The following is a 24,741-nucleotide window of genomic DNA, read 5'->3' as shown; positions in this document are numbered from 1 at the left end:
TGGGAGACTCATCTGAATTACATCTAAGTCTTGGGTTTCTCATATCTAAGTGAAATTCAGCTGAGTCTCCCATCAACAACAAAACATCATAAGCGAGAGATTCAGCTGGGTTCCAGGTGAGTCCTTAGAAAAACCAAATTAGCTTGCAACTGAATGTATCTCGCGAATTTCGTGCAATTTGGTTTCAAGTAGAACATGGGGTTCATGGAAACTCGAGGACTGCGCCTACCTGATGAGCCCGAAGAAGGGTGAAACCGCCCGTGGGTTGTCAGGGAGTTTTCAGCAACCTTATGAGTAGTGCATTACAAAAATAATACCAACTCACAAACTAACTGCTGATCAAAACACACGTACAGTCTGATGTTCAGTTTGGAAACAAGCTTGGTAACTCAGGGGGGTCGCTCAAGTGGCTAGAGCGAACCGGACGGTCCGTAGTTCGAACCCGACCTCTGCTTCTCGACTACCCCTGCCTAGGCTTGGGAAACCTGGAAGTATATAAGCCCTCGTGCTTCCTTCTGGTAGCATGGCAGTTAGGTACCGAAAAGATGCTACAGTTGGATTATTTATTATTCGATTTTTGATAATTCAGGAACTAAGCCTAAGCCCCAAGCAAATTAAACAAGCGGTGAGCTGTCCAGAGTCTTCATAGAACTTCTGAATACTGCCGCAACCGAGAAACATGGTTTCTACGACCCTATTTGAAGTAACTCATACAACCCATAGTTTTGTACCACACAAGCCGGTAAAAGCTATCGATTTCCGTCAATAGCGGAGGGCAAGCACGAAGTGAACTCCGTCAGTCTGATTGGCTGCGGAGAATCGGCGATTTATGCGTTCAGAGGTTCAGAAAGACACATCTTCAGGACTGCGTAAAATTGTCCTGATATTGAGATGCCATATCTTGAGAAATACTGTGTTGGCAGCGGTTTTTCGCGCCATCAAGCGCCGTACAGTGAGGAATGGTTAAGTAGAAATCGACTCACTGTGTTTTCTAGACGCAACCACTGACAACCGTTCTTCTTCGTGCTGTCTGTGAGAGAAATGAGTGGACACTGCCGAAGCCTTACAGTATGGGAATCTGTTTTTTTTTTCAACTATTTTCCCGGCACTAATTTCACTCCGATTTCAAAGTACCTCAACCTTGTTAATCGTGAAGAAAGCCCTACAGACTGTCACTAACAACTAACTTCATATGCTACAAAATAAAACAGTCAGAGGGGCATCCGCTCGTGACCGAACGGTTAAATGTTCAAACTACAAACAGAGAGATCGCAGGTTTGAAACTCCCGACGGGAGTTCCGTGAGATGCGCACTGTTGATGATTCCCGATGAGGACGAAGCGGCAGTTCAGTGCTTCCCATCTTTTTAGCATCAACGACAGGACGTAATCTCTATTTGAAAAACTAGCATACTTTTCAGTTTTGGTAATACCACGCTTATCTCCATCTCCACGCCCTGATCATATGCCAGGTCAGATTGTTCTCATTCCATCCCACTCCAATTGGCCCAATACATCCACAGAAAACATAGAGGAAGGAATAATCCTAGAACATTCTCGTTGTATGTGTTGTACGAATGAGGTCCAGCGGACTGTACACCTCGCTTAAGTTGGTTATTGGGGGAAAAACAACTTTAAGTGGAACTGCTCTGTGAAACACGAACGCGTGATCAAAACACTTCACACAGATTCACGTTGGTTACGAAATTTCCTTTGTGATTGGCATGACAACGAAAAACAAACACTCAGTCGAAGTCACGGCAACAGAAAAGGTCAGATATCGGGCCAGAGAACGAGCAACCTAGTACAGGTGTTGACCAGCCCAAACACTGATTCTTCCACCGTCTACAATTTCACTAGTTCAATGAACATATTTCTTGAGACCGATCACTCGGTGTTCTACCTTGTTTCAAGCGATCATCCAGTCAGACAGTGCCCCAAGTTGTTCGGGTCTTGTGGATAACGCGTTGAGTTTCAATCGAAAAATCATTGAACGATTACCCAATTACATACAGTACTGAAATCTCCAATAAGACTTCAATATAGAACACTTCCCAACCGCATCCAGTCACTTGAGACCTTGCACGAAAACGATACCCTGAAATCGAAACCGTTCAGCTATAGCACCCTTTCAATGCCTAACTGCAACGCCACCAGAAGGGGAACGAGTGTTGGAATACAGCCAGGTTACCCGAGCTTAGACAGGTGAAGTCGAGAGGAAGAGGTCGGGTTCGAATCATGGACAATCCGGGCAGTAAATTCGCGCTCTAACCACTGAGCCATCTCTCCCCAAACCGTCCAGCTCTAACACCCTTCCGGTGCCTTGCTGATGTGTCACCCACAGGAAACCCGAGGGCTGGGATACTAGGCCGTGGAAATCGAGAGGCAGAGGTCGGGTTCGAATCACGGACCTTCCGATCGATAACTCCGCTCTCTAACCACTGAGCTACTTCACCCGCAAAAGGATGCCATTTGAAAGCCGGCTCGCAAACTTCCAATAATGACCACCTCAGAATTCCCTGAGAAGCTATGTCCTTTCGCAGTAAAGACCAGCGTACGGAATCCCTCTGAGGTCCTAGCGCGTCAAATAGGTATGGGCACAGCGCACTGACAACGTCTCCTCGACTAAGAACTTCGAAGCTAACGGGCATTTGTCAGCCACTGGTAAACACATTTACGGTCACAGATTCGTTTAAATGTGGTCGAATTTTCCAAACGTCGTTTTTCAACTTCACCTACGGTTGAATCTAAAATGACTATATGGTAATTCCCCTATTCATTTGCTTGCTCCGCCTATGTACTTCTGAGGAGCCCATTAGCTGCACAATGTTCTTAACTGCAAACACTTCACGAGTGGAGTACAACTTTTTTGCGCCAAAATGTTGTATTTTGTTGTTCAAACCAAAATGCACTTTCATATTTTCGCGGCTCACCAAATTTCATTGCCCACTGGAGCAATCATAACTCCGGCGGAAATGTCTGATGCAATAATTTCCCAGCATCGCTGAGCCCCTGGGATGCCTAAATAGGGCTCCAAAGTTTGGACTGGTACTCTCAACTTAGTTGCCTGATTGCCTTGGTCCATCAGGGACACGTTGTAGCTTTCGAAAATTCAATTCCGTTATGCGAATACTGAGCGCCTACTTGTGACTCCAGTTGTTTTGCTTATCCGTATCGACCACTCACCTTGTCGCAGAGGCCGTCCTGTCCGACACTTGTGTAACTGACATGTGTGTGCGTGTGTGTGAATGTGCGCTGCTGAGCTACTTACCCATGGGCCGTACTAACCCTTTGTAAATAGTGCCGTAGAATTTCGAACCCAACTCTTCCTTTTGATACTCGGGATTGTCCAACCTACGCGTCACTCGAAGTTCCGTATCGGGAACCTCAACAAAAGCTTCCCACAAGAAAAGTAGGGAACAGTTTTGGGTGGCCGGTCGGGATTCTAGCACAACGTCCGGGGCAATAAAATCAGATTTTTGTGATCCACAAAAACCGCGAGTGAGCTGTACAAAATTGCGGGTGAGATGCTGTCGAGAACGAATGATTTGAATACTGAAAGGGAACATGTGAATGGGCTAATTGTCTGATAAAAAATGAAGCATCCTGCTTTAAAATACATACACTGTGTGTGATCAGGACTGACGAAGGTTAGCTCAACTCTCCAGTTGCATTGAAAGAATCCCACTGGAACGAAGAGGACGCTATGGGACTCATCGCGATCTTGGAACACCTGGTGGCATCCAAACTGGAGCACATGGTCGGTGACCGGCCCTAGCATAGAAGTTGACGAACAGGCCCTGTCAAAAGTGATATCCTTGCCACATTTCATTCTAATGCTTGAGGCATCCGGGTGTAAAGAGCCTGGCAAAAATATGAAAAACGTGATAAGAGATCTATCGGAGGCGTATTTGTGACTACTGTTCAGTCGCCAGTGTGAACTATGAGACTGATTGTTTCAGTTGTAAGAAGTCAGATGAAATACTGGCACTCTTAAACTCTATGGTACCATTGAGAACAGGTTTGAGTGTGCTGTGCAGGACCCTCAAAATTTCATGTGCCAATGATTCGTCTTCTTGGTTTTGTGATCAAACCAAGATATATCGCCAAATGGGCCAAGTGAAGATTTTATCTACTAAGCATTCGATTCTGTAGAACTTTGGGGAAGACTGAAGTTCACAAAAGAAGGCTTCCCAAGAAGGAGATTCTGCTACGGTGGACTGGTGACTACAAGTGGATCTTGAGGAACGCGACCGAAAGGTGGAATTATGAAACAGAATGTTTCGAACCCGTGACCTCCCTGCCAGTAGTTTGAAAACGTAACCGCTCGGTAGTGTGATTACCTTACATTTAGATAGGATATAGCACCGCTCGCCCTTCAATCACGGGATCCACATCCCATGTGTTAGCTGATTGGCTCTTCCAGTGACGGATTCCCGAACGGAAGTTTCACTCATCTTGTGAAACTATTCTTCCTCTGAGGCATGTATAGATTGATAGTAGTATGAGAATATTTGATACTTTTCAATCGGGATTTTGTCCTCTCAGTAAATAAACTTTGATGAAAATAACTTTTTTGAAAACTGGCCTTTTGTAACGGTAGGAATGAGTAAAAGACACGAATACTACCCGTAAGGTTACTAAAGACAGTTGGACAATCCTCGTATAAGCCCCCGTAAGGTACGCACAATCCCCGATTTGTGATCAGCCGTACGTTCTACTTGAATAACGAACTGTACAGACACCCCGTTGTTGCCAAGGTAAAGACAGATGTCTCTTAACGCTTACCACTCAAGTGTAATCACAGATGTGGGACGGAACTCGAGAGTCCGTTTATGCTGTGCAACTGAAAATGTAGTTATTTGATACCAAAATGTGCGCTAACAAGCATCTGAGCCTTTGACGGACCCTACTACTTGTGCTTAACCTGATACTCAATTTGAAAGATTAGACGTTTACAACCTTTGACGTGAGACAACAGTCAGCTACTGGAAACTTAGAGTTTTTCTCACAAGGCAGACTTTGACCACAGTTTCATCACCTTACACAATTTTTCTGCAACTTGAACTCTACCATCCATCCCGTCGATACTGGTCACGCTGGGAGAGGATCAGGAGTGCGTGCATCAGCGTGATATTGACTCAGAAGTACCAGCTATTTATCTATCTATCTATCTATCTATCTATCTATCTATCTATCTATCTATCTATCTATCTATCTATCTATCTATCTATCTATCTATCTATCTATCTATCTATCTATCTATCTATCTATCTATCTATCTATCTATCTATCTATCTATCTATCTATCTATCTATCTATCTATCTATCTATCTATCTATCTATCTATCTATCTATCTATCTATCTATCTATCTATCTATCTATCTATCTATCTATCTATCTATCTATCTATCTATCTATCTATCTATCTATCTATCTATCTATCTATCTATCTATCTATCTATCTACCTATCTGTCTATCTCCTAATGCGCACTTTACTTTGGCAGTCTTCCGCTTTTCTTTATCATTAGCGTGCTCTTAAACTGTAATTCTGTTTTATACCTGGATGAATATGCAAGTTAGATGGCCTTGTGACACAGCGACGATGCAGTGGATACAAATCGCGTGAGTCATTTCAAGTCAAAATCCATGCCCAATTCACAGTCAGATGTGTCCATTCAACGAATGGAAACAAGTGTATCAATACAACAATTTTGCTTGCCACGGTTTCGTACACACCCAACATGTATGTACTTGTATCTCTCCAGAAACACAGGATGGTGTGGTAAAATAAGCATGGCAGCCAAATTTTCTACTGTCGAGACAAATCCAATTGACCATGTGTTGTGAAGACCAGTTTAGTGTCCCCATTTCAGAAATTGCTCCTGATATTATACTGGGGAAGCTGCGACGTCTCGTGTACATAGGGTGTCAGTTGATGAGAGCTTGCGCGTTGTATCCGATGCTGGCTGGAGACTAGTGCCCAGTAGCTTAGGGAGACAAGCGGGCTTTATGGATTCTTCAACTTCCGATAGCCATCGCCGGGATCATGGTCCTAGCGGGACATCGAGGCAGATGTATGGACGAAGGTGTCAGTATGCCGTTTCGTTATAGGTAAGCTGACTGTTTAATAGTTTAGTCTGGTTTGGTGTTCGTTTATCAGATAGCATGAAAAATCACACACTGCCCTGCATAAAGTGGCTGAACTTGTCGGATTAATTGCGCATAGCTTCAAAGCTGGCCTTGGCTAGCGGGCGACTGCAAACCACTAGTTTATACCAGCGCGTGATGATCGAGGTTTTTGGTTTTCTCTACCATTTCAATCGACCTTTCGTTCCGTAATTGATGCCAATCTATGCTGAAATCGCAACCTCCTGGCTAGTAGCAGAACACTAGAAAGCTTGTCTACGAGCGGCTGATCAGAACGTGGACAGGATATGGCGCCATCCGTCCTTCAGTCACGTGATCCACATCACGTGGCCACATGTATTGACTGGCTCCTCGAGTGGCGACTTCTCAGATAAAGGTCACACACAGCTTGTGGATGGTTCCCACTCCCAAAGTGACATTTTTCACCTGTATAACATTTTATTCAGCACACCGTGAAGAAATGATGGTTAGATGTGGGCAATATAAAACCCACTATTAAGCCGACTTCGTCACGCAGTGATTGTGATCCTTTTGGGCGAGGAGGGAGTCCAAAATATCTATTTAAAAAAGTGATCGTTTGGAAAGTTTAGGGAACTGTCATTTTAAATCATGCGTTTTTGGATGAATTCTTAAACGGCGTCTGACAACGTCATAATTAAGAAGGACAGTCTAAAGAAGGGTCATTTCAGAGGAGAATACACTATGTGAGAATTCTGGAGTTGACGGACATTGAGTGGACTAGCTAAGAACCGCAAGTTGCAATTATACCCTCTTTGGCAGGAGAAGTGTTATTGGACCTTCTGCTCTTCAGAAGCAGCCTCATAATTTCCCGCCCGCAAACGTACTTAGACCCTCTCATACTTATATGCTCTAATCGTTTTTGCAAACAAATAAATAAATCCTAATACGACTGAGTTATTCATTGCTACCAGTCGAACGAAAGCAATGAAGCATTAGAACCGCATACGGATCCCGTATATGCTCTAATCGTTTTTGCAAACAAATCCTAATAAGACTGAGTTATTCATTGCTACCAGTCGAACGAAAGCAATGAAGCATTAGAACCGCATACGGATCCCGCTTTACCGCTCGCCGTCAGGTGCTGCTACGGGCGCACAAGATTGGCAAAAAGTCGGGACGCTTGCCGGTCCAGCATCAAGCTGAGATCTAATTGGTCGAAAGTCCCGACCCAACAGCCAATCATGGCCCAGTATTGGCCGAATGCAGGTTGCTGATGCCGCATCCAGAAGGCGTCAGAATATCCAGAAGTTTGTCGCCACCATAAATATATACATATATATAATATGATGCGCTGTACAAGTGTTCTTGACTTTGTTTTGGGAGTTAATATACCTTGTGCACCTTTGGTGGTTGTTTTGACGTGAACGCTAAATTGAGGGATCGAACCGAGAACTAAGCTGAGGAAAATACCTTTACTACAGTTGGCGATGGAGGGTCTTTATCTTCACCATAAGTGTAGCAATACATACTTCCCAGATGTTGGCATAATTGTTTAATTAACTAAGCTTCCACTTAAAATACCTGGTGCGAGCACGGTAACTAGTTTCGTGTCCCATAGGCGTGACTCGTCCCGATAATTAGGACAGTTACTGGGTCGTCGTTCGAGATACCAGGAAAACTAGTTATTTCGCTCAGCTTTGAGCATTGTCAACTATTCGAACGTGAAAATTCGGAGGTCCAGAGTGCCGTGTTGAGTGCTGGTAACACGTTCGCTCCGCATGTCAGATGTCCAGTGTTCAAACTCCTACCCGACCACTCACTGCTGATGAAATCAAATAAGAGCCAAATTTGAATCCCTTGCTTCGTTACTCCTTCTTTGCTATCAACCCATCAGTATATTTGCACACCGGGATAGAAACAGTGGTGTAGACAAAAATTTTACAAATGCAACAACTAGCTCCAGCTAACCGAGCAACATTTATTGTCCAGGGTGCTTATCCTGCAATCTGTGTTCAGCTCACGCTTTCCTAACGGACATGCTCTGTTTGTTCTGTATCCAAGTAAACTTTATTCGATTGGACTACGTTGAACCTTACACAAAATAACAAAATTTACCCTAGTGCTGAGATAATTATTTTGTTTGCTTCGTTTACTCGTTTCCGAAAGTTCGTCTATTTGTCCAGAAGTTGGTTGCGTGTTTTTGACCAACTTTAAAAGTCGTGTCCAAATTTTCGTTCTGCGCGTTGAGCAGTCCTGTCGTTTCTGTATTTGTCTCTCGTGAATCTGGTCGATTTTAGCACGCGCGCACACTTCACGGACGACGTAATAATGTTTCTCTGCTAGCACTGGATCGATTTCATCTGAAACTAGTCACAACTCATTCACAAAGTGTCGTGCACGCGTTAGCTGCGATGGGAGATCGATAGCTTATTGATCGCCGGTGTTGTATTCCAGAGACCATGATTCAAAAGTGGAACAGTTGAGCGAGTAGTTTTATTGATGGCTTTAAAGGTGAATAATTGAATGACCGAACAAAATGTTGGCTGCAGGACACAAGTGACATGTGAACCACTTGCGAATACAGGACGCGTGCTGAACGTTTTGTTTTTCGATGAGTCAGCTGATCTCCTTATCGATCAGTTAACCAGGCCAAAGGCATTAACCCACAGCTACACGTTAATCCGCGCGTTCGTTCAACCGCAGTTGAATGCACGAACCTGACATCCTGGTATAAACGGGTGAAGCTACCAGGACAAACAATAGGGTCGTCCGATAACTCAAACTGACGTGTGATATAGCGAATCACTCATTCGGATGTGATCGTCATCGTCAGGAGTGACACGATTTTTCAGGAAAACCCTAAACCTAACCGTGGTATGCACATCGCGTCAAGCCTTCCAACAGACACTATTTATGAAGTTCAATTGCTTAGAAAACATAATCCCACTGAATTAGCGAATATACACTCATTTCCAAACTATTTGATTTTTTCGAGAGACTCACCTGAAACCCAGCTGAATCTCTCGTTAATGATGTTCTCAGGCAACTGAATGTGCTGCACACAGGCCGCCTCATGTTCCAGTCGCTACGATATGCGAGATATCGCGATACATTTATATCTTCGTAATGTACTACACATAGGGTTGCTGAAAACTCTTCGACAGCCCACGGCCGGTTTCGCAATTCTTGGGGCTCATCAGATAGGCGCAGTAGAACAAGTAGAACATAAGGTTGACGGAAACTCGGGGACTGCACCTACCTGATGAGGCCGAAGAATGGCGAAACCGGTCGTGGGCTGTCGACGGATTTTCAGCAACCTTATGAGTAGTGCATTACAAAGATAATCCCATTAAGATTATTTCTGAGAGCGCAAATGGCATGCGAGTCTTACTGACATTCATAACCTCCTACCCTACTGTTGGCGAGGGGGCAACAGAACTATTTCAACAATTTAGTTGACCAAAGACATCACCTTCGTTTGAACAGTGCTTCTTCTGTTCTGATTCAATCATACTGGTGAGTCCACCCCAAAGCACCCAAGCTTCAATCTGATTAAGGCCCATCAGCCTCGTCGGGGTCTGACATCTGACATCTGACACGTGAGGCAATCGTGTTACCAGTGCTCTTCCAGAGCACGCTGAACGCCTCTGAATTTTCACGTCTGAGTGAGCAACACGCTTGAGAGAAGTGGCTGATTTTCCCAACGCCTCGACGCCTCGTGCTGTCTAAATAACACCCACACTACATTTCAGCCACTGACAGAGTCCACGATTTCGATCATGGTGTTGCTGAACTTTCCTCGGTTGAAACTTCCCTGACCTCAACAGTCAAGGTAATACTAGCTCAAATGAAGGGACTTCCATCTGAGAAGTCGTCACTCGAGGAGCCAGTCAATATGTGACCACGTGATGTGGTCTCAGTGATTTAAGAATGAGTAACGCGATATCCTTTCTAAGTGAGAGCTACTCACACCTGTGTGCAGGTCCGCATAGCCCACTGGTTAATTGTTCAAACCGCTCGCAGAGAGGTTCCGGGTTGGAAACTCCAAAACAGAGTTGTCGTGAGTTTCGCATCGCTGATGATTCCAAATAAAACAGCTGTAAAGTGCATCTCGGCTTTTCACCTCGGCTTCACTTAACTAACAATAACACCACTACGGATTTTGAATCTCTTCACGCTAGCAACCATTCCAGAAAGATTCAAATATGCTGACACCGTCAAAAGTGAAAAATATAAAGTCTTCACTACTAAGGACGGTCAATTATTTTCAGGTAAAATATATATAGAATGAATGACGTAATTCACAACTCACAAGGTTGCTGAAAACTCTTTGTCAGCCCACGACCAGTTTCGCCTTTTTCGGGGCTCACCAGGTAGGCGCAGTCCCCGAGTTCCCATCAACTTTTATGATGTTGTTAGCAACATCATTAACGAGAGATTCAGCTGGCTTTCAGGTGTTTCCTCTCAAGATTAAATTAGTATCCAAATGGGTGTAGTTCGCTAATGATGTCACATGGTTTCAAAACAACGAAAGTCGGTGATGTTTTTACCCCGAACAACGTAAGTGAATTTCTTAAGTGCCCTTTCCTATGACTCTCCGTTTATGGTTTCTTGTGCACAGTAATTACGGCGAAGGTGTTCAGAGTTTACCACTGATTCACCTGCACCCGAAACTCGGACTCGAAACTCAAGTGACCCAACTACGTCGACAAAGTATTGAACACCTCACGCTTCGAACAGTGCTTTTTTCACGAACCGTTTGATGACTCATGCGAAGAAACTTGGAGAAGCAAGCATAAATGCATGCTGATTATTCGCAGCTTAGGCGCATGTGTGAGATATGAGCGACGTTTGATTACTTTTGTGCTTGATTGTTTTATCGACCGAACTGCTCAGCACTACCAACCCACATGAGTGATTTTCAGGGGGGCTGTTCAAACCCCGTTTTGCTTTCACCTCGTGCACTCATGACCTAGTTATCGGTCAAAGCAAACTGATGGAATTCTGTTTGGTCGTGGTTGGAAATATCTCACGGAATTCGAAAAAATGGGATAGAATGTTCGTTCCTAAACTTTCGAAATTTCGGTAACAAATAATCGTTCGACATGTCTAGCTGACACACCAGATTGGTCAAGCCTTAACCACTGAGCTACCTCGTTTCAGAACGTTATTTTCTCCCTTTTGAAGGCAAATTAAAGTGCGACTTTTTTTGTGGTTTGTCTGCTTATCTTTCAAGACTGACTGATGTGAGCTACTGCAGGTTTATCCCAGACAACAGCCTCATTTGGCAAATTTCGTACTTTTATTTGCCGACGATAAAGATGATTCTCCCGGAAGTTACACTACACGTGGAGGCGTCAAATGGTTCACATCAGTAGGTATTGGAAGACAAGTGGTAACAACATGCCCGGTTGACTGATTTGTATCCGCGTGCTAGACCCACTAACATGAAGTGTGGGGAGGGGCGGACGAACGTTTCTCACACGACGATGCCTAGTGTGCGGTTCCCGCGTGAGAATGCGACATACGAATGGGTAATCGGGAAACTGAGCGAAATGATCAGCCGAGATATGTCCGTGACTAATTAACGGTGCATGGTGGCTTGAGTGTGCAGAAAAGATCGACCCTGTTAGGACAATCCATTGGAATTCATCAGGTGAGTTTGATGGCTTTGGCCGCCCGATTATCATGTTTGTAGTCTACACTCTTAACTCACCTGTGGGAATGACATGTATGGCAGTGTTGGCTTCCCAGATTAGCCCAAATTCGCTGCGGATCTGACCATTTATTTGACGGTAACGATGCTAACAGCTCACCGACAAGCAACAGATTGCACGCTTGGGTTTTTGGTAGGTGATACACCTGATGGTGTTTGTCCTGCAAAAGCGATCTGTTACGTTCTCCGTACTAGACGAGTCTCATTAAGTGGACTGCACGTCCAGAGTTAACACCAGACATCCCACCTTATTCGTGAACTCATTTATGTGGCAACAGGGAATGTGGGATGACACGTATGGCCAGCTCAGTGAACTGAGTATGTGCAGGTAACGAAAAACAAGCTCCCACAATAAGTTCGCATGAATCTACGGTCACACGTCACAACCTCCAGGGCCATCAAGCCGACACACTTGCCAAGATGCCACGACAGTCAAATGGCACTCCGTTTACAATAAGGCCTGCGGTAGACGCTCCGACTCTATCCTAGTCCTTAAGATCTAGGCTCGCTCCACACTCTTGAAATTTGAAATTTGAAATTACGACATTGATTTTCCCGTTTGGTTATTCGTCCTCGCGATCAAAGGTTAGGAAAAACTGACGGAAAAGGTAAGCTCGCAGTTCACTTTGAATGACCATCGAAATACCAATGATTTCTCTCATACAAGATGTGCTCTTTGAGGGGCCCTTCAGAATTCAATCAATGACAAGACAAACGCACTGTCTTGCAGAAGGACCAATCAAAACCACCGTTTTTAAGGAAAGGTAGGGCTGCAATCCGTTGCCCAACTCTTCTTAGAAATTCAGCTTTCCCGAGGCAATTCACAGTTACTTGCCTCTCCTGATTGTAACCAGAAGTAACACGCATGAGTAAAAATAGTAAGCTTATTGTGATCACAAAGGTATACTACTCTTAAAGTCACTGAAATCTCTTCGATAGAGCAAAACTGGTTTTTCCTCCGTTGGTAGACGCAGTTCTGGAGTTTTTGTCAGCCTCGTGTCCTATTTGGACCCAAATTGAAGTATATTCACGAAATACGCAAAATTTGCACACCAATTTGATTTTAACAGGAGACCCGAATGAATCCCTCGTTTATGCTAGCTTTCCAACAAAGGTGCTTCACAATAGCCGTCTCATGTTTCAGTTGACACGACATTTGTGATATCACAGGATATTGTCCAGACGGAACACATTACTCACAAGTTTGCTGGAAATTCTACGACAGCCCACGACCAGTTTCACCCTTCTTGGAGGTTCTGTCCACTTCATGTTCTACTTGAACACCGAACTAGAATAAACTCGTTACATCGGTAGGAACAACAGGCGGGAATTCAGCTCTATCCTGTTGAAAACAAACTGGTGTGTGGATCAGTTTATTTTTCGTCGCTCATGCTCACCGTACAGGGTTGTGTGACGCTGAGGCCTCTGTTTAACTACCACTGGCTTCTACTGTTAGATTTTTCACTAGGAAAGAGTACCAAATTACGCAGACTTGACACAAAAAACAAGTGACGTCAATCACGTACACGTTATCTGGCGTCAATGATTCTCACAACTGTTTCAGTCAATCAGCTTTGCGACAGCTCAAGCAGCGAGATTCCGTTTCCTGGCTGAAATCACCTGTGAAGCATTCAAAAACTGCCGTCTCCTCCAAACCGTCTTGTTTCAGATTTCAGTATTATTTGATGAGCAATATTGGACCTCGACATGGTATCGCTTTAAGATTTTGTCAAAACCATTTTTCTCGTTGTGAGTTTTGTTTGGAGTCGCAGTTTTTTCATCATCGTTTCTTTCTACGTTTACTTTCAAGGAGCTCAAGAATTCAGTCCAAAAAAGGCGTGAGGGTGAATTCCGTCAGTCAATTTGGTTGAATTATTTGAGCTGCAGCTAGCTCATTGGTTAATCACTGGCAGAAGGGTTCGTGGTTCGAACCCAATCCCCCGGGTATCTCGACTGCTCCAGTCTAGATTTTGGAATCCTAGCAGTATCTCATCACTCGTGCTTATTTCAGCTGGGCTGACAGCTAGGCACCGAAAACGTACTACAACTGAAAGATTATTTTTAATCGAGTTGGGGTAACCTACATCCTTACTTGCTGTGACCTTGAATAGCTTTACTGAGTCCGTCATGAGGTAACTTATTCCTTTTTTCGAAAAAAGGTCCAAAATATCGACTTTGAACTCCCGTAATCAAACTATTGTGCATTATAATCCCCCGTTTGAGTCGGTGAACAAAGGGATTGTGTAGTGTCATCTGTCCTTCGACCTCCCCAATACGTTACTCACACTCGAAACTAAAGCAGAAGTGCATTACCGCTACTGGTAGAACAAAAAACCGGCGATCATTTTACTGACTATAGAGCAAACTCAATTTCTGGTTGTCTGTGGACGTCCCCCATTCTTGTTTGTCACTGTCACTCTTGAGTTACTCACCCTTCTTCAATTACCTTCATCTATCATCCAAGTTAACGTTGTGTCGAGCAGTTCATTCGCATTGTGAACTGGACCTTGTTTCATGATAACAAAGTTGTCCATAGCTTTGGATCGGTCGTATCTGGTAGTACCTCGCGATCTAACATTTGCATTATCACCTCAGCCTTAAATCATGCTATTGGAGATCCCATTACAGTCCCTTTCACCTGTTGATATGTTTTTCCATCAAAGCAAAGTGTGTATCTATGCATAAGTCCAACAGCCTGCATAGACTTCCGGGTTCCGTGATTCCTGTAGTGTTTGGATTATTCCGAAGCAGTTCTGCTATGGTCGCCTCATGTTTCAGTTGACACGATATTCGAGATATCGCAGTTGCGTCTTCAGTTGAGTCCCTCGTGAAAACCGAGTAGATTTGCAAATGAGTGTATTCCTCGGGAACAGTCCCATGTGGGTTCAAGTAGATCGTAAGGTCGACGGAAACTCGGGGACTGCACCTACCTGATGAGCCCGAAGAAGGGCGAAACCGGCCGTGGGCTGTCGACGGATTTTCAGCAACCTTGTGAGTAGTTTCTCTTATGAAAATAGCCTTATTAAACGTAGAACGTGATGCATGTTTGCGTTGACTCCCTACAGGGAGAACTAGATACCCTCGTGAAAATCTGTTGGAGTTTGCCTAGTTTCCAATCTAGAACTATAGCTACCATAGACCTATTCGTAATGCACTACTTATAACGTTGCTGAAAATTTTTCGACGTTCCGTTCTGGAGGGAATAAGTCTTGAGTATCACGAATGAAAATATCATTCTACATTGAATGTGTTCGCCAAATTTGTTCCGGAATCAATGCCGCTGGTAGACGAATATCTAAGTGTTCAACCTACTAGCCGAGAGCTTGTGGGTTCTCACTGGATTTTAGCGAGATGTGCACTGGTGATAATCCCTACTTAAGGATAAAACAGCTTTACAGTGCTTTTTGACTTTCCAACGTGGATTGATTTTACCGATTAGACAAAATTTCAATTGGAAAATAACCAAAAATTGACTGATGATCCTCAATATGGGGATGTCCTTTAACTTGATGATATTTCCCAACGAACTCGACTTCAGAGAAAAAACAACCGGTTAAATTCGATCCATTAGTTCTAAATTAATTAGTCGCTGAATTAATAACTCTGAAAAGAGAATTCCTCTCGGTTGTGTAAAGCTTAAACATGCACTGGCCTCGGGGAAGGAAGAAATTCGCTGAACCGACAAAATGATAATCAATAAGGCAAAAAAACAGGTGACAAAAATTCACGATTCTCCCGTTTTTATATAAACTGGGTCGATATTTTACCGTGTCATTGGCTCAACCAATCTCCTTTTCCAAGTGTTCTAGGAAAATCCTGGGAAGCCCACACATTCCCTCTTCATCCAGAGAACTTTTGAGTTTTCGAAAGGTTTTTCGAATTCGTTTGCAACACCTGTCACCCATCGTTGAAGGAATATTGGTTTCCCTTCTCCATCTATGATCTTGACAAAGATGTGCTAGCTAACCCACCAAAAAAGTAAGCAGTGTGTTCACTAAAGCGGCTCGGAGAACATCGACTGGAGTATCTCAATGGACGGTCTGTTCGCCGAGTTTGGCAGTTGAACAACAACACCAGTTTCAACACCAGTCGAGGTGACATCATCAGTGCGAGGTCAAAAAATGGGCGAGAGAACGCCACACCTCCAAAACAATCGATGGCACGGACAAAACATGTTTGATCTAGTCGTGTCGATGAGTCGGTAAACCTTCAACAAGTTTCACTCGAAAAGAGGACACCACTATGAAGCGAAAGGGTGAGAAGCAAGTTCTCAACAAGACTGAAAATCACTGCCGATGCCCCCTTGTTTTAACAGCTTTGTCACCCAGCGGCCCAGTGAACAGCAGAATCCTTTTGGAGTGTGACTTTACTGCTGACCGACATCCGTGTAATTCAGTCCTGATCGTCACACCGATAATAGGGAACTACTTGCGCACGTTTATCTTAGAAATGCTCCTTTTGAAAATCCAAAGGGACGCCATTTGTGTCACACGCTGCGCGTACTTTGGCACTTTTCACAATTTCAGACTGATTTTTGCAGAGTCATCAGAATCTCGAAGTTTTGAAAAATTCTTGTGAGGCCAGTGACACAAAAACCGTGTTTCTTAGTGCTCCTAAGGATTTGTGACTTCCTGGAATTTCGTGAGATGCGCACCGCTGACGATTCCGAATAAGGACGAAACATATCTGCAGTACTTTCCGCATGGACTGCCTTCAGTTACAGGACAAAAGTTCCATTGAAGAGTATTCCAGTAGTCTGCGGATATTCCTGATTAGAGTTCCATATCGTGTTTCCAAGTATGGTGGAGAATACGAAAAAACTACCCTTTAAGGAAGCTATAACACTTATTGCGCAATCAATCGAAATCTTGGTAGCTCAGGGTGTGCAAATGGCTGTTGATCTTTTCGCTAATCGTCGCCGGCGGAGCCGGATTCGTCAGAGCGTTCCAATCTGCGCACAACCAAACCAAACGTCAGAAGAACGGGTCTAATGGCAATAACGGCGACTGTATAACCTACAAGTCATGTGGAATGGGTCAGAGAGGTCGAACTACATCAGATGTAGCTGGATTTCAGTTCACCCGCGCTTGGTGGCCTAGATGGGCTTGTCTTGTGCCGTTGTCGCCCTTGAATCGACGAAACAAGTATGGATCATTTTTATTGGTTAAATGGATCGGATTTGATTGAAATCTACCGCAGACCACGATAAAGCGTTCCGAATAACCGTTGTTCGACGAGGACGTATGAACTATTGGAGAACTGAAGTTCCTGAACTTTCATTGCTCTCACGCAGGGATCTGTCGGTTTTTTAACACCAAGTATGTTACCTACATTCAGTCTCGTCTCGAAGCTTCCCCGCCATCGATTTGTCTGCCGGCGATATCCAGCTGCCTGAATATAAACAGCGGACGATTTAAAGGATCGCTGTATCGATTTAGAAGGTTGTGCAATGACATGAAGTGATCTCACTCGAAGATTGCTCTTCGGTGGCCCTGGACCGGCTTCCTCGAGATTGATTAAACGCAGTCCACGAGTGTCCGTTCAATCAGCCTCATTTTTTGTTTGAATTCAAAGTGTACGAAATTCATGAAATTTGTACATCAGTTGGTTCTCACTGGAGACTCAGCTGAATCCCTGATGGTCATCAACTTGATCAGCTGCACAAAGGCCATCTTGTATTACAGTAGGTGGAATATTCGGGATATTTCAATACGTTTTCTAGATATAGCGCAATGATGAATCCCACGCTCGGTTTCGACCAATCTAGGCCTCGTCGGGTAGGCACTATTCTCCAGTTCCCATCAAGCGACTCATCGATCTGAAAGGAAAAAGTATGATAGGCTGACGCCCGAACCAAGCTTCGAAGAGGCTCCCAAACTGTAGTGTGTTTCGCTTTAGGTGTCCTGTGCATTTCACCCAGTCCGGTGATAATCAGCGCTTACCTTTCTGTGTTGCTTTGCGACAATCGATTAGCTGCGCACCATCCCAAAACCGGTCCGGATGGGAAGCTTTTGGCATTGTCCGGCACACAGTGTACGACTATTCAAGGGTGTTTGTCCACGCGATGTTCACAAAAGGCATATTTTCCCCCACAAACTCGTTATCTATTCGCCGGCCTCAAAAACGAAAAACAAACTCAACTCATGCGGCAGGTGCTTGCTTTCCGTGGTTTAAGGCTTTCTAAGCTATTTCTAGCTTTTTCACGCCTTGGGCAGGGTACTCTGCGCCGAAGCATTCCAAATTTCCTCTAAGTCAGCGTATTGTGTAAAACCAGCGTCAAGGCTAGATGAAGGCACGGATGATTGATCGATTCTGTCGAAGCTGACTTGCAACGGCAAATTCTGCGCCGCTCTTTCTCTCTGTTGAACTGTCACGTTCAAGGCGGCAACCCTGGTTAAATGTACAAACTCGCATGCCCCAGGTTGTAAGTAGAACCACAATGTTTTCTGATCTACGTTTTTGTCTTGCATTCAGAACGAATAAGCACTAGTGTGTGCTAGCGTTTGAAACGCACCAATGGCTGGTAAACTGCTACAAACGATCAATGAACTTAGCCACACGTTTCAATTCACTTCTTTCAAAGTAGATAGAACAGAGAGAAAAGACTGTCGAAGAACCGTGATAAGTTGGAGCTATCCTGAATTTTCATGAAACCCATGAGGACGACAATAGGCAATGAGCGCGATTTGTGAAAGTTCATGCAAGTTAAAGTAAGATACGCATAACTACGAGCAGCCCGAGGAGTGGAGGGTGATTCAGACCACGTGAATCGACGCATCGCTTTGGGTTACCACACGATATCACAGGTTTCATTGTTGATTATTGAGCAGGTATTCCCAGGGACAGGACTCATAGGATTCACAAACAGCCCACACCGACGTCAATCAGTAGGAAGTCAGTTTGCAAGTGTACAGTTTCTCAAAGCATGCCTGTGTACAATAGAAAGCCGCGGATCGCAATACGCGGAAGCCCATGGTACACTTGAAGAGATGAAATCTGTGCGTGATCGTGTGCAGACCTGTCGCAAACCAGCCGTCAACCTAAAAATGATAGTATAGCAATGAAACCGGCACCAACTACCTTTTTATTACCGAGGTGTTGGAATTATTTGTCAATCCCTTTAGTTTTCAACTTAATACCACACCCCTCTGCATATGAGGTGTGTGAGTGCAACCGGAATATGTGTGTCTGTAGGCACCCCATGAAACTCGCGGTTTGTGAAAAAAACCTACGTGGGTTCTGGGTCGCACCTGTCAGGTTGGTTAGTGAGTAGGCGAGTGACCCAAGAGATCTGCCAAGAGATGGACAGCTGCATGGTTCGGACTACGTTGGGGGGGTGAGCTCAGTTCTTTTCCAATATTGCAAAGCGCGGTGTGTCAAAGTGTCCCACGCCTGAGGGGACCGCCATTTTCCATGTTGCTCTTTGGTCTGCCAGGATCTACCAAGACCCACAGTGTCTAAGTAGCGGAAGTTCGTCTCTCTCAAATTTCGGACTCGGTTCTCCATTCATTTCAAATGAATAATTAACGGAGCTGGTTTCACTACATTCAACTCCAACAGTGTTTTTTGTCGGCACACATTGGTTTCGGGGGGTTCGGTTCTTTAGTGTGATCCGAAGCTTTTACGCAGGCATGGCACGTGAAATAGGTCGAGAACCCAGGCATGCCGTCCGTATAACGTCCAGGTCTTTCTGGTAGTGAAGACGACACGGTGCGCTGCGATCTTGGTGTCTTTGCACAAATGATGGTTGATCCCGACGCGATTCTCTGGAGCGAGGCGCCGGTGACCCGAACGCCACAATCAGGTAATGTGATTCCATTTGGGAGTGCGGAAGTAAGGCACAGTCTTTAGCGAACTACACTCATTTACAAACAAATTTGGTTTTGCGAGAGACTCGCCCGGAACCCCGCTGAATCTCTCGGTTTTGATGTTTCCAGGCAACTGAATGTGCTGCACCAGGCCACCTCATGTTTCAGTCGCTACGATATTCGAGATATCGCGATACCTATATGTATTTTTGTAATGCACTACTCATAAGTTTGCTGAGGAGTCGTCAAGGGGTTTTGGGCAACCTTATGAGTAGTGCATAAGGCACAGTCTTCTTCAAACAGCAACAGCAGCCGGACAATGAACTTGCAGAACTGTGTTTTGTACAGGAACAGCTCTCAACATGAAAGTATAAACGTCTGAGCAGATGGTTTATCTTGAAAACGACTGGGCCAAAAACACCGCCCTACCTCAGTTCGGTGTCGAATAAGGGGTGGTTCCAAATAGTTCCGCATACCCATGCCCGGACTTCCAACCCGATGTGAATGGCTTTGATGAGGGTGACAGATCCATCTGGACAGCTAGGACGATCCACAGTACTTCTCCGATGACTTAGTAAAAGGCTTTGTTGAACCTCGTCCCTACGGTAATTGATTCCGTTCGGAACATCTATCATGAATTTCTCTTGAATTTGTCATCGTCATCGGACCCCTTGAAATCCACACTATTCTTCACTAAGATTGCCCTCTAAAATGTCACTGTTAAGCAGGAGACTGATTTCGTGTTAGTTGCTCATCATCTGTTGCTTTCTTATCCATTTATTGTTACATTCTTCAAGTCTTTTGGAGAGCCTTCTACACCCCAAATTCTGCATATCAGATGAATTTCGTTCGATAGTATCTGTTCCCACAGTATGAACAATTCTGCTGGCAAGCCATCCAACTCCGCTTCTCCCATATTTCGAAACTGGTTTATGACACCTGGCAGTCCTGAGGTGATACGCAAGTCAGCCAAGAAGGTTTTCACTATGTGTTGGGTCAAGTGGGCTGTATAACTTAGTTCGTCATCTTCCGGCCGCTTGAGTAGCAAGGAAAAGTGGCAGTTCCCCGTGAATTTGATTTGATTTGTTCCCACTTTGCGGCCTTGATAGTTTTACCAAACTTCGTTTGATGTACCGACATTCCTCAATTCGTTCTGACGTGTTTTGCTCTCGCACAAAATCCACATTCCAAGAACAGTCTTATGTATGAGCTTCATGTTTGCCAAAGGAACTCCTCGCATTCAGTTTTGACACCTATGCACAGCAGTGGCGGCTCACTTAGGTGTCGTTCATACAGGTATGAGCCAGTTTTATCCGTTATCGACCCAACGGATTTGAATCGTGCTGCTCCCAAGCGGAATTCTACAAATCGTGTGATGCACACATGACTGAAAAATGATCGAAGATAATGTATGAATTCAGTGCCAAGGTAGTTGTTAGCACTACCTCGTATATAGTTTTGTGAATAAAACGCTGGAATGCCCCGGGTTGAGGGCAAACACATTTCGGAAATACAGTAGTTTATGTTCTGTGTTTGTCAGGACTTTCCGGCGAGGAAAGCCACGGGCGCCCTGCCCCAGGCGGTTGCGGGATTCGCTGAATTTGTGCCCAAATCACATTTTCTTAAATTGTTTCCAATCAACAGATCGGGGACAGTCTGATAGGTGTTTTGTGGCCCTGATCTAACTTAGTCAAAACCTGTTTACCCCGGGATAATTGATAGCTCATCTCAGATGCCGGAATAACGGGATTCCAGTCTCGGTACCGATGAGGATATGCACTGTTCATCAGCTCTACTGGGTAAGGCTCGAAGGTATTGCGTCCTCTTTCTGCCTAAAGCACTAGGAATAATTGTGTCTTGATAAGCTAAGGGCTGTTTGAACAACACTGATGTGAATATCTTATGAACCACAGTTTTCCCAATGCCTTCTTAATACCGCGAATCCGAGTCTGGACAGCCGCTTGATAGCCTGATGCGCTTGGGCAAACCAGAGAGCTGACCTAGTGAACACTGACGCATACAGGCTTGTCATGTGCAGCCAAAAACAGGCTGTTTATAAAGCTCCCGTGGAAAGTTCTAGAGGGGCCACAAAAAGATACTAAAAAGGACAATTAAAGAACAACCAGTTAAGTCTGTTTCGTCGAAAACAGTTATTCCATTGGCCGTTGTGTAGTGTACTTACATTCGCAGTTGGCTGTCCTAATACCTCTCCTTCGAAAGACTGAACAACGGTGAGGTTAATAGAAATTCATCCAATCTCATAAATGTGTGCTCTGAATCTGAAGTACCTAAGAAGAGGGACATCTGATAAATCAAAAGTGCAGGTCAGTCATACGGAAACTTCACGAGCGATAAGTTTTCACCCTTGAAGCAAAAGCGGTTGCAGGTCGAAATGTCTAGCTAGATCGGTAGGCTAGTGAGGGGTACCACAAAATCGTAAATCAGTGTCCGTTTGACCAGTTTTTCAGGGTCCATCACACTGTAGCACTGACTTTGGCTTGCGTTCACACCAAAAGAAACCTCCAGAGAATGGTCACGACGAAACAGAGTAAGGAGCCTTTTCATGGGGCTGTCATTCTGGGTACAGGCGCGAGACTCTTAAGCGACCACCAGGAACCTGATTTCATTCCGGAGGGTCTCGCAATACACACGAATTTGATTGTGACAGGAGACTCAACTGAATCCAGATGAATCCTTTGCTCATAATGGCTCGGTTCAACGGAATGTGCTGCACCCAGGCGCCTCATGTTTCAGTTTATACGACATTCTGGATATTGCAATGGGTTGTTATTTAAACGCAACACACTACTCACAGGGTCACTGAAAAAGCCTCGATGCCTTTTCTGCAAGGGAATCAATACACATCAGAGGCTTCAATGAGTGAATTCACATAGTCCGGACCCATGTTATCATAAAGGCATCAGTCGTTCTGTTTAGTTACTGACATCAAACAGAGGCCCGAATGCTGCTTGAGAGTCCATCACAAAACTTGTTACCGCCCGGTGTCTAGTATATGCGCCTTAGCATGCACACCGGTGAACCCTCTTAAGTGGCTATTTTCAATCAGGATCCTCTCGGGAATTTTCCTCCCTGAAGCGGTATTTTGAGTAAGTATAATTACTAAAGTAGCACGGGGTCCTCACCAATCGGTCGTCGGCTCATGATACCCACACACCCCGGAGGTGTCTTACAAAGGAGTTGCCAAACACAAAGAAAACCTATCCACAGGAAGTCAGCTACCAAACGATGTGTGCAATCGACGAATATACTACTCACAAAAGTTGCTGAACACTCTTCTACAGACCACGACCAGCTTCGCCCAAATTGGGGCTCGTCAGGAACGCGCAGTCCCTGAGTTTCCGTCAACCTTATGTAATACCTGAACCAAATTGCACGAAATTAGCGAAATACACTCAGTTGCAAACTAATTTGGGTTTTCGGGAGACTCACCTGGAACCCAGCCGAATCTCTCGTTTACTACCTTTTTCAGCAACCTTGTGAGTAATGCATACGTATGTTCACTGGAGTTCGTTTAGGGGTGACTTTTCGTCATCAAACACTGGGAAGTTACTCAAGCGTACCGAAGCCGTACAAGCAGTTCAGTTTGGTTGTGATTCCAATATGGCTGCTGATGATATTTTTCTAAAAATGATTAGCCTTCTACTTAATCGTCCCTGTGTTATTATCAAACTCCGAACTTTTAAACTTTTAAAGATTGACCTCAAACTTTTACGGACATTAATCAGTGGGACCAAGGATCTTCCCCAACAGCGCCAGATTCAGGAACTACACTTTGTTTTTTCGAAGTAGCCAAACCCATGTTCGGTTGGGGTCGTCTTTTCCTATATACCTGTGTGTCAGCGTACACTACTGACGGAACATGCAAGTAGTCTGTTGCTCGGTATCTAGACTCCGTCAGTCCCAGATAATCCCGAAAAATTAAGTGAACTTTTTCATAAAGGAAAACACTCACAAGGTTGCTGAAAACTCCTCGACAACCCACGACTGGTTTTGTCCTTCTTCGGGCTCATTAGGTAGGCGCAGACCCCGAGTTTCGGTCAACCTTATGTTCTACTTGAACCCAAACTTTAGTTTACGAGTAGTTTCCGTTCGGGAAACTAGTATCAGTCATCTCGAATCCCGCAAAATCTGAAACATGAAGTAGACTTTGTGCATCAAATTCGGTTGAAGAATATCGTAGACCAGAGGTTGGATAGAGTTTCCCGTGAAAACCCAGTTGATATGCAAATGAGCGCACTTCGCACGCTCTGCTTGGGATTTTGGCTAACGAGAAACTGCTTCGTGTCGTACATCCTGTCAGTAGCAAGCTACACTGTCCAGGCTGCAAAAATCTTATTTCATTTCATCATAGGATATCCCCTATTCGAACTTGATGTATTCCGAGCATGGATTTCCAGGCTAGTTGCTGGGCACACTGGTTAACCTGATGGAGTTTGAGAGACCTGTTTTTATTAGTTTGTCCGCCTATTCTCAGCCTTCAGAGCTTCTTCCGGTAGACCTCTGGTTTCTTGGGGGTCTTTCTACAGAGAATGACCAAAAAACCGCTCACCCGTACTTTTTGTGGTGATAACATAGGATCTTTTCCATCTTACCTCACTTCTAACAACATAAACACAGCGCTCTTCTTATTCGGACGCTGCATTATCTCTGATGGTACAGTTTACACATCCGCACTCTTTTTAAAACAAAGGACTCAAAAGTTCCAGTTGCAATTTATTCACGTCACCTCATTTCATTTCACTGTTGCTCAATCAGCTAGACACGGGTGGAAGGGGGGCAAAAACTGCGAGCCATTCGTACTCAGACCGATACAAATATCAGTTGATGACTTAACGCCACGTAGACTGTACATTCCTCATGTGTTTTTCATTTATGTGTGCGTGTTTATTACGAAAATTGGATGAAAAACAGCTGAACGCGGACGCAGTCTCGTGCGACACCAGCTCTGCTAGCCAGTCACTTGAAACCAATGACCGAAGCTGGCGTCGCAAAACAACTTGTCCGTGGCAAGCCGAATGGTGGGGCTTTGAAGTCGGGGTCGAAATTCGGCTGTTGGGACAACCGTCAGATGATAATTAATGACCG

General features: G+C 44.6%; 2 protein-coding genes across 2 annotated transcripts; both read right to left on the bottom strand.

The window, feature by feature from the left end:
* Positions 1-3,261: 3,261 nt before the first annotated feature.
* Positions 3,262-14,361, bottom strand: T265_06053 (hypothetical protein; the record flags this gene model as incomplete). The annotated part of the gene is made up of 5 exons (XM_009171223.1): positions 3,262-3,553; positions 7,260-7,563; positions 9,281-9,428; positions 10,255-10,319; positions 14,274-14,361. 5 exons carry the CDS (start codon positions 14,359-14,361, stop codon positions 3,262-3,264), a joined length of 897 nt encoding a protein of 298 aa, XP_009169487.1.
* Positions 14,362-18,027: 3,666 nt separating this feature from the next.
* T265_06052 (hypothetical protein) lies at positions 18,028-18,297 on the bottom strand (the record flags this gene model as incomplete). Its single annotated transcript, XM_009171222.1, has 1 exon — positions 18,028-18,297. One exon carries the CDS (start codon positions 18,295-18,297, stop codon positions 18,028-18,030), a length of 270 nt encoding a protein of 89 aa, XP_009169486.1.
* Positions 18,298-24,741: the final 6,444 nt, after the last annotated feature.

The sequence above is a fragment of the Opisthorchis viverrini genome (assembly GCF_000715545.1).
Source record: "Opisthorchis viverrini unplaced genomic scaffold opera_v5_123, whole genome shotgun sequence".
In the NCBI taxonomy this organism is placed as follows: Eukaryota; Metazoa; Platyhelminthes; class Trematoda; order Opisthorchiida; family Opisthorchiidae; genus Opisthorchis; species Opisthorchis viverrini.
This window is presented reverse-complemented; position numbering and strand designations above follow the sequence as displayed.